General features: G+C 40.6%; 1 protein-coding gene across 4 annotated transcripts in view; it reads right to left on the reverse strand.

Moving 5' to 3' along the window:
* mink1 (misshapen-like kinase 1) overlaps window positions 1-12,460 on the reverse strand; it is a 41,850-nt gene extending 29,390 nt beyond the window's left edge. For 2 of the 4 annotated variants that reach the window (XM_008427646.3, XM_008427645.3), the window contains exon 1: window positions 11,117-12,459. In XM_008427646.3, coding sequence (XP_008425868.1) covers window positions 11,117-11,173 — 57 coding nt within the window. In that variant the 5' untranslated portion in view covers window positions 11,174-12,459. Of the gene's footprint in view, window positions 1-11,116 lie in introns of all 4 variants that reach the window. The other 2 variants (XM_081615796.1, XM_008427647.3) reach the window with 2 other exon arrangements.
* Window positions 12,461-12,734: the final 274 nt, after the last annotated feature.

The following is a 12,734-nucleotide window of genomic DNA, read 5'->3' on the forward strand; positions in this document are numbered from 1 at the left end:
TTTTTAAAAATATAAAAGAATAGAATCACAGTGCATTCAACTTTTAATTGTACATGAGACACAAATCTAAATTCTGAGATCAATTTTCCTTCCTTTTCTGGATTTGATCCATGTAAATTTCTGCATTGTGCACACAGATCTCACTGACACTAATAACGAGTAGGTTGCTTTGACTAAATTATGCAACCCCCTCCCCCTAGAGACAAGGGAAAATGACAAGCAGTTCCACTTTCATGTAATTTCAATATGGCTTTAAGAAGATGTGTGGGTGGTGAGACTGCTGCCTTGGGTTTAAAATGTACACCATGACCTATCCTGCTTTCAACTATCTCCAATCAGGGGCCTTCTACCTTCAAAATGAAGATTTTCACTTCAGGGTCAGAGACGGATGTGAAAAACCAAAAATCACAGTTTTGTGAAATATCCAGGAAAAAAAAATACCATGAATTGAGTGTTAAAGGTGATAGCTCATCTAATGTTAAACACTCTGAAGGATCTTATGAATAGGTATACAAAAGAGGAAGAGATGTGGCGTAAAACGGGAGGAAAGAGAATGATGGTATGGAAAGAAATAATGTAATGACAGAGTGGGCGATGAGGCAGAGGTGGTAGCATCACCCACATCCGCCACAGAGAGTGGGATGAGACGAATGAGCCGAAAGAAGGGGAAGGGTACACTTATATTCAAACATTAGCATGAGCAAATCAGCTTTGAAAAAAAAAAAAAAAAAAAAACAAAGAATGAAACAACAATAAGAAAAAGGGAGGGAAATGTGTTCAGCTCGGTTGGCTACAGATAAATGCTAATTATTCCTGGTACATGACATGTTTATTTATTATTTAAATAATAGAGAAAAATTAAACTGCTTATTCTGCTGTAACTGCCCTGCGACAGACTGGCGACCAGTCCAGGGTGAACCCCGCCTCTCGCCCAGAACGTTAGCTGGAGATAGGCACCAGCGACCCACCCGACCCCACTGAGGGACAAGGGTGTAAAGAAAATGAATGGATGGATGGATGGATGGATGGATGGATGGATGGATGGATGGATGGATGGATGGATGGATGGATGGATGGATGGATGGATGGATGGATGGATGGATGGATGGATGGATGGATTCTGCTGTAACATAAAGCTTTGATAAGCTAGCAGTAGAGTATTTGGAAGGGGGTTGAAGCTCCTAAAGGAAGTAAATATCAAATTTCCTGTACGGTGATCATTTAGCCAACATTCAGGAAAAGAAACAAAATCTTTACAGATCATCCAGAAAAATAAAGACTAAAACAGTCTAATTATTTATTTTTTCTACATTTATTTTAGAATGTTACAGCTACTCTCCAGTCAGACTCGAACACAAAGGCTGAAAAGTGCTTAATTACAACAAATGCATAATATTTTTTCATTTTTCTAAAGCTTAATTCTCTGAGGTTAAGTGTGATTTTGTTTTTTTTGATTAGCCGTTATCACATTGTCAAACATTTTGCTTTAATCCAGAACATAAGAATGTATTTCTAGACTTCTAGCAACAAAAATGAATCAAACTTATGTCCAATTCAGATTTTCGTCCTGTCACAATGTCCTAATCCTCAAAATGTACCAACGATGTGACCTGGAAACACAAATCTCTAGATAAATTAATGTTGTAAAATCAAATAAATAATCCTGTTCAAATTAATTGTTAAGGAATGTGTGCTGCAAATTATTTAATAGTATGATCGAGCCACTGAGACGTTTGTTGATATTTGAAGTATTTTAACTATGTTCCTCCACTGAGGTCACTGTAATCATGTTAGTGAGCAGAACCGACTCGAAGCTCGAAGACAATGCAGCACGTAGCAATGTGCGATTGCATGGTATTCCATTAATCAACAGGTGATGGCAACACCCAAGAAACGCAGCCAAGCACCAACAAATACTACTGAAGGGAAGAAAACAAGATGATGAACATGAAGGCTGCCTAACTTTTGTTTCTGATTCAACTCTACATGGCACCTTTACATGGTCAATTTCCAAAATCACAAGAACATTTTCACACTTGTCTCTGGTGGGTGCTGCTGGCCAAGTAGAATTTGGTGATAAAACCTTACAATAAAAATGGAAGTAAAGAGAACAGATAAAGTTCAAGCAGTACTTTAGTGACTGAAGCAGTAAGTGGACCTAAACATCTTCTACCAATAGTAATATATAAAAGGAAAAGGAATTTCTAGATCTAAGAAGCAGTGTGGAACAACCCCATTTTTTTTCCAATTGTCTGTTTAGCTAGCATCTTGTGGAAGATAGTGTCACTTGGTGCCTTTGCACCAGTTAGTGGAAGAGATTTTATTTTAAATTGATTTGTTTTTGAAGAACAGCATCACTCCGATGGACATGCAGGGATGTTAAAACGAATCCTTTTGTTTCCACAAAAGCATCTGGGGAAGCAGATTTTGACATATAACACCAAAAAATAATAAAGAGGAAGGTCAAATATGATCTGTATCATATTTGGTAATTCTCTACCTTTTGTCTAATGTCCATACATTTGCAGCTTCATGGCGTCCTAAAGCCAATATCAGTGTATCTGCCTCTAGACTCATTTCACACACAAAAGTAAAATACCTCTATGCAAAATGTAGCAAAGCTATATATAATATTTTTGTAGCGAACAACAAGGTATGGGGATTTCTAACTTCTCTTTATCAGAATCACTAAAACACATTTAGTATTTCTTTGCATGAACGTGAATTCTAAGCACATTACATACATTTTCAATATGGTTATTACTTTTTCAAAAGCTTAATGTTCACCTATTTTGTACCTTGAAAATTGGTTTCAATGCAACAGTCCATGTGGACAAACGAAGATGAGGTGTTCAAATCTGATGCATGACACAAAGTGGATGGAGTCGTGAAATAAACTACCTCCAAATTATTTAACTTCAACTCAAATTAACTACCAGCCTGAACACAACTGAGTGTTTCAGGATAACATCAAACGCATTTTTGGATGGATAAAGTAGGCTAGCACTAAACTTTTGTAGTGATTCGTTTCAATCACAAACCTACAAAAAATGCATAAATTAAGCAAAGTAAAGAAAAATAACTAAAAGCTAGTAAAGTCACTAAAGAAACCCTGCCAGTGGTCAAATATCAAGCCAGAGAATGTTGTTGTTCATCATGAAAAGAAGAATGTGGTGGTACATAAGGCATTTGTCACTAAAAGTCTGCCCAGGACAAGAAAAGTGCCTAAAAATACAACTTAAAAAAAGTCTTACTCTCAAATCAATTGAAATCCTTACAATATCTAATTGTGCGGCAAAGCTAAAGATGTTTGAGGGCCGCACTGGGATAACTCGGGGAATTCTAAACTGTCCGACGCGTGCTTCAAATAAGTCCATGCCGCTTCTTTGTTGTTGCAATCAACTATTTATTTCACTTTGAATGTCTTACTTCAGATCTTGCACTGACTGACCAGGCCAAACCATCCAATAGTGCCAACAATAAACGGCATTAAACACGGTCAACAGAAATTATGACCACCCGGTGCACCCACTTCCTCAAACATAATAAGCCAGCACGCCAGTATGGCTCCCATTCATACCTTCAGTGACAGCCACGCCCACCTCGACACACCCACCACCCAAGTGTCAAAGGCATGCGCTCCCGTCACCTCAATAATCATTCATTTTATTCATATGGCTCTTACATTCCGGCCCCTAATTATTACAAAATAATTATCTGAAATGTTAACATGTAAGAGACAAATAATCATAAATTGTTCAATATTAACTTATCTAAATCTATCTTTAAGAATAAGCAATCAACCAGAGAAAAGGAAGTCACTAGTAATGAGAAAGCAGAGAAAAAAGTTGTTAAAATGTTCATGTTGTCTCCGCCTCCTGAAGCAGGCACAACTTGGTAATGGGTCTTTCCAGGTAGTTTGTCTTTGTCTTGATGCGAACTGACCGCACCAGTCCTCCTTTGTCAGGAACAATGTTCACAACTCTACCCATTAACCAAGAGTTGCGTGGAGCAGAGTCATCCACGTTGAGAACGACATCTCCTGGAAGAAAGTTCCGTCTTGTCCTTTGCCATTTCTGACGCTCTTGTAGTTGAGGTAAGTATTCCTTTAACCAACGCTTCCAGAAGAGATCCGCCATATATTGCACTTGTCTCCATCTTCGCCGAGCGTAGATATCACTCTTGGAAAACACTCCTGGTGGCAATGAAGGCATGGTCTTTAACAGAAGAAGATGATTTGGAGTTAGTGCTTCCAGGTCGTGGGCATCAGTAGAGGCTTTGGTTATAGGTCGACTGTTTATGATGGCCTCAACTTCGCAGAAAACCGTGTGAAGACTTTCTTCATCAAGACTCTGTGTTCTCAGAACAGAATTTAACACTTTCCGGACAGATTTAATAAGGCTTTCCCATGCACCTCCATGGTGTGAACCAGTAGGGGGATTGAAAGACCATTTTATTCCTTTCTGAAGGAGAGTGTTACTGATGAGAGTTTGATTCCATCTTTCAATTTCTTCTCTTAACTCTCGTTCAGCTCCCACAAAGTTGGTTCCATTGTCTGAACGTAGCTCCAGCACTTGACCACGTCTGGCAATAAATCTTCGGAGACCATTGATGAAGGAATCAGTATCCAGTGACGACAGCATCTCCAGGTGAACTGCTCTTATTGCCATGCAGGTAAAGATGACTCCATATCGTTTTAACAGGCTTCTGCCACGTTTTATTTCAAAGGGACCAAAACAATCCACACCCACACAAGTAAATGGGGGTTTGTCTGGATACACTCGTTCCTGTGGAAGGTCTGCCATCCTTTGACTTCCTGGTGCAGCATGGAGTCGTCGACATGTCATGCATTTAGATAGGATCTTCCTAATTGCAACACTGGCACCAGGGATCCAATACCTTTGACGTAGTTCAGCAAGCATATGATTACGTCCACCATGGCCTGTCTGATGATGTATGTGGCGCAGTAGGATTTCAGAGATGTAAAGGTCTTTAGCCAATATGGCTGGATATTTAGCTTCAGCAGGCATAGCTGCTTTGCTTAGCCTTCCACCAACTCTTAGTACACCACCCTCAAGAACCGGATCAAGCTTATAGAGCTGGCTTGTTTTCTTCACACGTTCATGTTTCTGTAAACTCATCATTTCCTCTGGATATCGCCTTTTTTGACAATAGCAGATGATGGCACTCTCAGCTTTTCCAAACTCCTCCACTGATAAGGCTCCCAATGCAACCTTTTTCTTGTACACATTCATTTCTTTCTTCAGCCTTTCTTGAAGTGTAACGTCATCAAGATCAGAGTCGGCAAAATCCAACTTTAGTTGTGCTCTCTTTTGAGCTAGTTTGGACAGCAATTGTTTAAACCTGAGTAGCCACCCTACCATTGTTTTCAGTTTGGCCCAAGAAGAAAATGTATGAATGAATTTAATAATTGGGTCCACTTGTTCATTGGTGCATGTCACATTAACGGAAACCAATGTCTTGACCTCTGGATCTTCTGGATCCTCCAGAGCAAAATGACTTACGTCCTCAGGATTTGCAGGCCATTTCCTTTCAGGGTCATGAAGAAACTTTGGTCCAGACACCCAGGTATCAGCCTTCAAAAAAGACTTCACACTTGTTCCTCTGGATGCCAAATCTGCTGGATTAATACTGGTAGCAACGTACCTCCACTGTGAGGGATTTGACAAACTGAGTATCTCTCCAACTCTATTTGTCACAAAGGTCTTAAACCTCAATCTTTCATTCTTGAGGTACTTCAAAACTGAAGTACTATCAGTCCAAAATACTGAGTCTTGCAGTTCTATCCTTAACTCCTTCCTCAACAGCTTATCCATACGGCTGGCAACCACTGCAGCAGTCAACTCCATGCGAGGGATGGTGGTGGATTTCAGTGGAGCTACACGGGCTTTACCCATTATAAATGCACAATGCACTTGTCCATCAGCATTACACTGCAACAGGTAGCTCACAGTTCCATATCCATTCTCGCTTGCATCACTAAAATGATGAAGCTGCAAACTTGTGGCTTGTCCAAAGTCCTGTGGTTTCAGACATCTGCTAACTCCAAACCGTTCAAGCTGATGAAGTTCTTCCAGCCAGTTTTTCCACTTCTGGGAAGCATTATGTGGCAAGGGATCATCCCAGCCAACGTGTCTTCTGCTTAGATCTTGCAGAATCCCTTTTGCGACCAAAACAACTAGAGCCAGAAATCCAAGAGGATCGTAGATGGAACTTACGATGGACAAGACTCCTCGTCTTGTCAGAGGTCTGTCTTTGAGGATGATCTTGAATTTCAGCAGGTCTGATTGTACACACCACTGTACACCCAACACACGTTCCATTGGTAGATCATCATTATCCATATCGAGGTTCTTCACCTCAATGGACTTTTCATGCTGTGGTATTGCAGTAAGAACACTGCTTCGGTTACTTATCCATTTGAGAAGTTGAAATCCGCCTTTCTTACACAAAGCACGGAGTCCTTGGTATAATGACACAGCTTCCTCTTCTGTACTTACAGAAACCAAACAGTCATCCACATAAAAGTTGTGAAGCACAGCATTTATGACATTTGGTGTAAACAGTTGTTGATTGTCCTCTGCACTCCTTCTCAGTGCAAAACATGCACAGTTTGGAGATGATGTAGCTCCAAAAAGGTGTGCAACCATTCGGTATTCCACCAGATGCTGCTCATACTCTCCATTTGGCCACCAGAGAAATCTCAACAGATCAGAGTCAGATGGTGGTACTCGGACCTGATGAAACATGGCCTCAATGTCCGCTGTGATGACAACAGGTTCTTTTCTGAATCTAGTGATGACACCAACCAATAAACTGGTGAGGTTTGGACCTTGTAAGAGTTGAGTGTTTAAAGATTTTCCTCCAAATGTTGCACCACAGTCAAACACGACTCTTATCTTCTTCTTATGAGGATGATATACTCCATGGTGTGGTATATACCAAACCCTCCCATCACACCGTTCAAGATTTTCAACTGAGACTCTCTCTGTGTAGCCCTTGGAAATGATGTCATTCATGAAGTTAGTGTAGTCAGAATGGAATTGATGGTTTTTGGTAAACTTCCTTCTGAGATTCAACACACGCTGTTCAGCCACTTTCTTATTGTTGGGCATTTTCAGATCTTTGTGTCTCAGAGGTAAAGCGATGGTGTAATGTCCATCTTTCAACTTAACTGATTCTGTAACAAGCTCCATGAACTGATTATCTTCTCTGGACCATCCAGGTTGTTCATCTTGAGAACATTCAGGAAAATCAACCTTCATTTGTTGTTGCCACAAGTCCTCAAGTTTTGACACAGAAATCCTGTTTACAGTAACAGTTGGTTGTAGCTCTCTTGTGTCGACATCATAGTCTCCTCTAAGAGGTCCATTCACTGTCCATCCAAGGATCGTCTTGACTGCGTAGGGGCCTCCATTTTGACTTCGGATAACATCCCATGGCTCCAGCGCTTTAGGCACATTTGTCCCAATGAGCAAATCAACTCCTGAATTGATTTCGATAATCTTCAAATTTTTCAGATGTGGCCATCTTTCGAGGTCTTCTTGGTGTGGAATGTTGCTATAATGAACAGGCATGCTTCTCTGTGTGAATACGTCAGGTAATTCACAAAAGATGTCTTCATTTAGCCCAGCAATCTCTAAATCTGACACAATGTTGCTTCCAACCACCTTCTCTTGACCCATTGTTCGCAGAAGGATGCTTGTATGTCTCCCAGTAACATTTAATCTGTTCATCAATTCTTCAGTACAGAAAGATGCAGAGCTTCCTGGGTCTAAAAAAGCATATGTTATTATTGTCTTCTGGCTCTTTGTAGACTTCACTCTGACTGGTAAAATAGAGAGAGTACAGCTATGCTCACCGGCCCCAGTTAGACCACTGGACTGAGCAGAGATGGAGGCACTTCCACTTGTTGTCTCCACTTCCTTCTTATGGACTGGAGCAATTTCCTTTTCTTTGGAGAAGACATGAAGCATAGTGGGATGTCTTAAGCCACACACTTTACAGTGATGTCGCCTTTTACAGTCTTTGCTGATGTGCCCAGTGCATAAACAGCCAAAGCACACCCCATTTTCTTTCAGAAATGTCAACTTCTCCCCATGTGACCTCCTTTCCAATAGAGGGCATGTGTCCAAGGGATGTCCAGCTCCACAAAATAAACAACTCTTTATAACAGTCGTCTCTCTTCCTTTCTTTACTTCATAGTCAGTTTTCTTCTGCATATCTCCAACAACAGTAGTAAAACTACTTCCTTTTATCTTTAATCGTTGTTGTGATTTATAGATTCCAACATCCTTCTTTGGTCTAGATGTAGAATCTTGGATATCACCAAAAAGTGGATCACTGGCGATCTTCACTTGCCTTTCTACAAACCGAACAATGTCACTGAAGGTGGCTCTTCTTTTGAACTTCTCCTGTAAATCACACACATCATTTCTCCATCTGTCTCGCAGTTTAAAAGGCAGTTTTTTGATAATTGTTTGCATATTGGTAGGAACATCCAACTCATGCATACATCCATTGTTTTCCATCACATTACAGCATTCCCTGAGCAGAAAGCTGAATGCTTGTAAAGCCTTTGCATCTTCTGCTTGCAAAGCAGGCCATGATAAAACTTTATTCATGTATGCAGCAATGATCTTCAATGAACAACCAAAATGTTCTTGAAGCAAAGATTTAGCTTTAGCATATCCAGAATCATTAGGCATATGAACACAGCTTCTCACTAGGTCACGAGGCTGACCTCTAGTGAACTGCTCCAGAAAGTATAGACAGTCTTTGGCACTGTGAGCTTTTGTTTCAATGCTGTGTTCAAACGCTGTCATGAATGTTTTAAACTGGAGTGGATCACCATCGAATATTGGTATGTCCCGTTTTGGCAGAAAGAATAAAGATTGTTGATTTACAAGCAAGCTTGTAATTTCATTCTGTCTTTCCAACACATTCAACAGCTGTTTATTTTGATCAACTGACAATGAATGTTTCTGATGTGATGATTGTGGCTGTGGCTGATGAAACATTTGGTCTGTTGGAACTTCAACTTGTGTTGTTTTTGTCTTCACCTGGTCAGTCAATGTGTCTGGATTTTGTTCAACTTTTGTGTCTTTAGGTCGTGCTCCCAAATAAGAATAGGACTGAAAGGTTGGAGCTTTATCATGACATTCAGTTTCAGCTGCTGTAGGTACAAATGTCTCTGCATCAACATTCAATATTTGAGATCTTTTATTTTCACGCTCAAAATATGAATTCATGCCATCAGACCTAATCTGAGCAGCACTGCTTACTTGAGAACAGACAGAGCCCTGCAACACTTTAACTTTAGCCATTGAAGCTGCAATTTCAATCTCCAAATCCAGTTCTTCTTTCTTTTTTCTTAGTTGTTCCTCCTGCTCCTCTAAAGCATGTTTTGTTTCAACAACTTGTGTCGTGCCTTTAATGCAGCCATGTCTGCTTCTGCTTTAACACGAGCTGAAGATGTAGAAGACAGAGAGGACTTAGTTCTTGATGAACGACATCCTCTAGACTTTCTGCTGTCAACATTAGAAACACTATCACTTGGCTTAACATCATCCTGAACATCAGCATTTTCTTCACACTCTGAATGCTGAGAAACAAAAGGTGCATTAAGCTCTTTATTCACACAGGGTTCAGCTCTGGACATTTGAGCCTGATTTAAATCAGCTTCTCCTATTTGAGCTTCATTGTTAAGTTGCTCTGCATCTAAAAGCCATTTTTCAACTTCTTGTATAAATTCAGAATTATATTTACACAAGCTTGAAAACCAAGTGTTTTGTCTTTCTTGTTCTTCAGTAGGAAACAGACGAATAACAGACTCATACAGCTGATTTGCATTTTCAAGCGATAATTTTAAATCGTCACAATGAGACTGAACACTCCTGAGATTCCCTTCATTTTTCATAAGCTCTTTAATAATGTTCATTTCTCCTTTAATTTTATGAACTCTTGCTTTGAGATCCTTTTGAAGCTTCTCAATTTTATTTTGTAATGCTTTAACAGTTAATTTTGATCGTCTTTTTTCTTCTTTACCGCTTACAACCGAGCTTGATTTAGATCCAGCTGACTCCATTTTCCGTTGTTTTTCCTTAACAATTCCTCTTCAGACAAAGCGAGTCAGTGTGCGTGTTTGTGTTTCCATACCTCAGTTCCAGCGGACTTGATTGAGCTGCAGTGAAGGAATCTCATTCAATTAATTGATGACGCTGCGATGCGCTCGATGCGCCATAGCCGCTTCCAAACTGTTCCAAGCATAAGCGAATCCAGACTTGCCTATCCAATGAACCGCTCATCGATTGTCATTTCTGTTGACGATAATTGTGCGGCAAAGCTAAAGATGTTTGAGGGCCGCACTGGGATAACTCGGGGAATTCTAAACTGTCCGACGCGTGCTTCAAATAAGTCCATGCCGCTTCTTTGTTGTTGCAATCAACTATTTATTTCACTTTGAATGTCTTACTTCAGATCTTGCACTGACTGACCAGGCCAAACCATCCAATAGTGCCAACAATAAACGGCATTAAACACGGTCAACAGAAATTATGACCACCCGGTGCACCCACTTCCTCAAACATAATAAGCCAGCACGCCAGTATGGCTCCCATTCATACCTTCAGTGACAGCCACGCCCACCTCGACACACCCACCACCCATGTGTCAAAGGCATGCGCTCCCGTCACCTCAATAATCATTCATTTTATTCATATGGCTCTTACAATATCCTTGACAATATGGATGATTATAGAGAAAACATGCCTTTAAAAACGGATAGAAAATGTTTTAAAGTATTAGGAAGCACGCATGGAATAAAAGAGTATAAGATTTTGATAAATCAGAAGATACATTTTGCTGTGATTTGTGGTTGTAAACATCCCAGCTGCCCACAGCACACACAGCCTGGGGAGAGTTGGGGGGTGTTGGTTTGACTTAAGTTTGTTGCGTGGGTGCAACATGATTGTGCTCGTGTCAGAGGAAAACTCAAAAATGACATAACATCTAAAGAGACTGTATGCTGCGACTTTAACAAGGCTAAATTACTGCACCTTGCAATAATTGCAATAATGATAGTAATAATACTCACCCTGAGAGCTGCGAGGTCTATGTCATCCAGGCTTCGTGTGGGGGCGTTTTCAGACATAGCTGGCCAAACTTATGACGTTAGCTAACAAGTTAGCCACTTATTACACAAGAACTTTGACAGGAAGAAATAAATGGCTGCCCACGAGCCTAATCTATCGATATCATACAGGAAAACTGATTTTATATATAAACGCGGAACACTTCAATATAGCAAGTCCATCCCAGGGGCTGCTTCAGACGCACCCAGCAGGTTAGCTCACGTCAACTCTGGTCGAGAGCTGTAATGTTTTCCTCAGCTGATTTAGAAAAATGTCAGCTAGAAATTCTGACTGAAACACAACGAATGTAAAATAAGATTTTTTTTTAACAAAATGGCACCGTTCCAGTTCAGCCGGCCATTAGTACCGAGCTAATAACTGGTTGGTTTTAAACGCAGCGCACCTCCAGTGTTGTTGAACACCTTGCTGCGTTCATTTTGACAAGAAGACGCCGCGTCTCTGCTGCTGTAAAACATCCCTAGTAATAATATGCCTGATAAAATTACGCAAGCAGGGAAAATAATAAGAAAAAAAAACTCCTACCCGATTTTGACGGAAGAGCACTATTTAATTGTGCTGACAATTATTATATATATATCTATATTAAAAAAATGCGGGCTTGTTCAACGCAGTGGTTGTTTTTAAGAAGAACGCAACGTCTGTGATGTGATGGCGTCCGGGTCCGTCCGCACCAGAACCGAACGTCAAACTGGCGCTGGCTGCCTTACATGAACGGAATACTGCAGTTAAATCCAAGCCGAACAATTTGATTTAAAAGACTGGGGAGAAAAAAAAGCAGCTCCCACCGCTTCTTCGTGTCAAACTTTATACGACGACTAAAAAAAATTATAATAATAAACCCCCCACTTTTTCAAGCCGACCTCAAAGTAATCAGAGTACTGACTCAGGTGTGTGCCTTTAATCAACCCGCAGCTAACGTAGCAGAGCTAGCAAGCTTTTTCCCAGGATAAACTTTCCCTCTCAGTCCATATTTTTTCTGTTGACAGTCGCGCCTAGCACTGCCAACCTTCCGGAGGAAAATACAGGCATGCTCTATGTCCGTAACACTTAAAACACTGCAGCCATCCGTTCGCTAAACTTAAAGGCTCCTGTCGTCTCCTCCAGCGTCCAGCTCGGTCGAAACTGCAGTCCAACGGTACCAGGTACGGCGTAGCTTCTACCTGCGAAACTTGTTATTTCGCCATGTTTTGACTCCTAAGTCCAGCCTCCTACTTCCAGCCTTTAATGTAATGACGATTGGCTGCACACAGCACTCCTCAAGTGTTTTCTGCTCCAGAAAGGGACTACGGAGCTGCAGCAGGGACAAATTTGTATGAAAAAAAGTAAGAGTGGACCTTAACCTCATATATGTCTTCTCTGAGCTGCCATGTCGGAGTCATTCATTCAAACTCACCTGAACACACCCTAAAAAGTTAATATGCTGTTCGTGTTTGGCATTAATAAGTAAAGTATGATGAACTCACCCAAATCTACCAATTTAAAGCAACATACCAGACTTCTTTGTAATTCAGTTAAAATGACTTTTGATTTGTCACTTAGAACACGATGTCCTAGTTGTTC

This window comes from Poecilia reticulata, chromosome 14 (assembly GCF_904066995.2).
Source record: "Poecilia reticulata chromosome 14, P_reticulata-male-v2, whole genome shotgun sequence".
NCBI classification, from domain to species: Eukaryota; Metazoa; Chordata; class Actinopteri; order Cyprinodontiformes; family Poeciliidae; genus Poecilia; species Poecilia reticulata.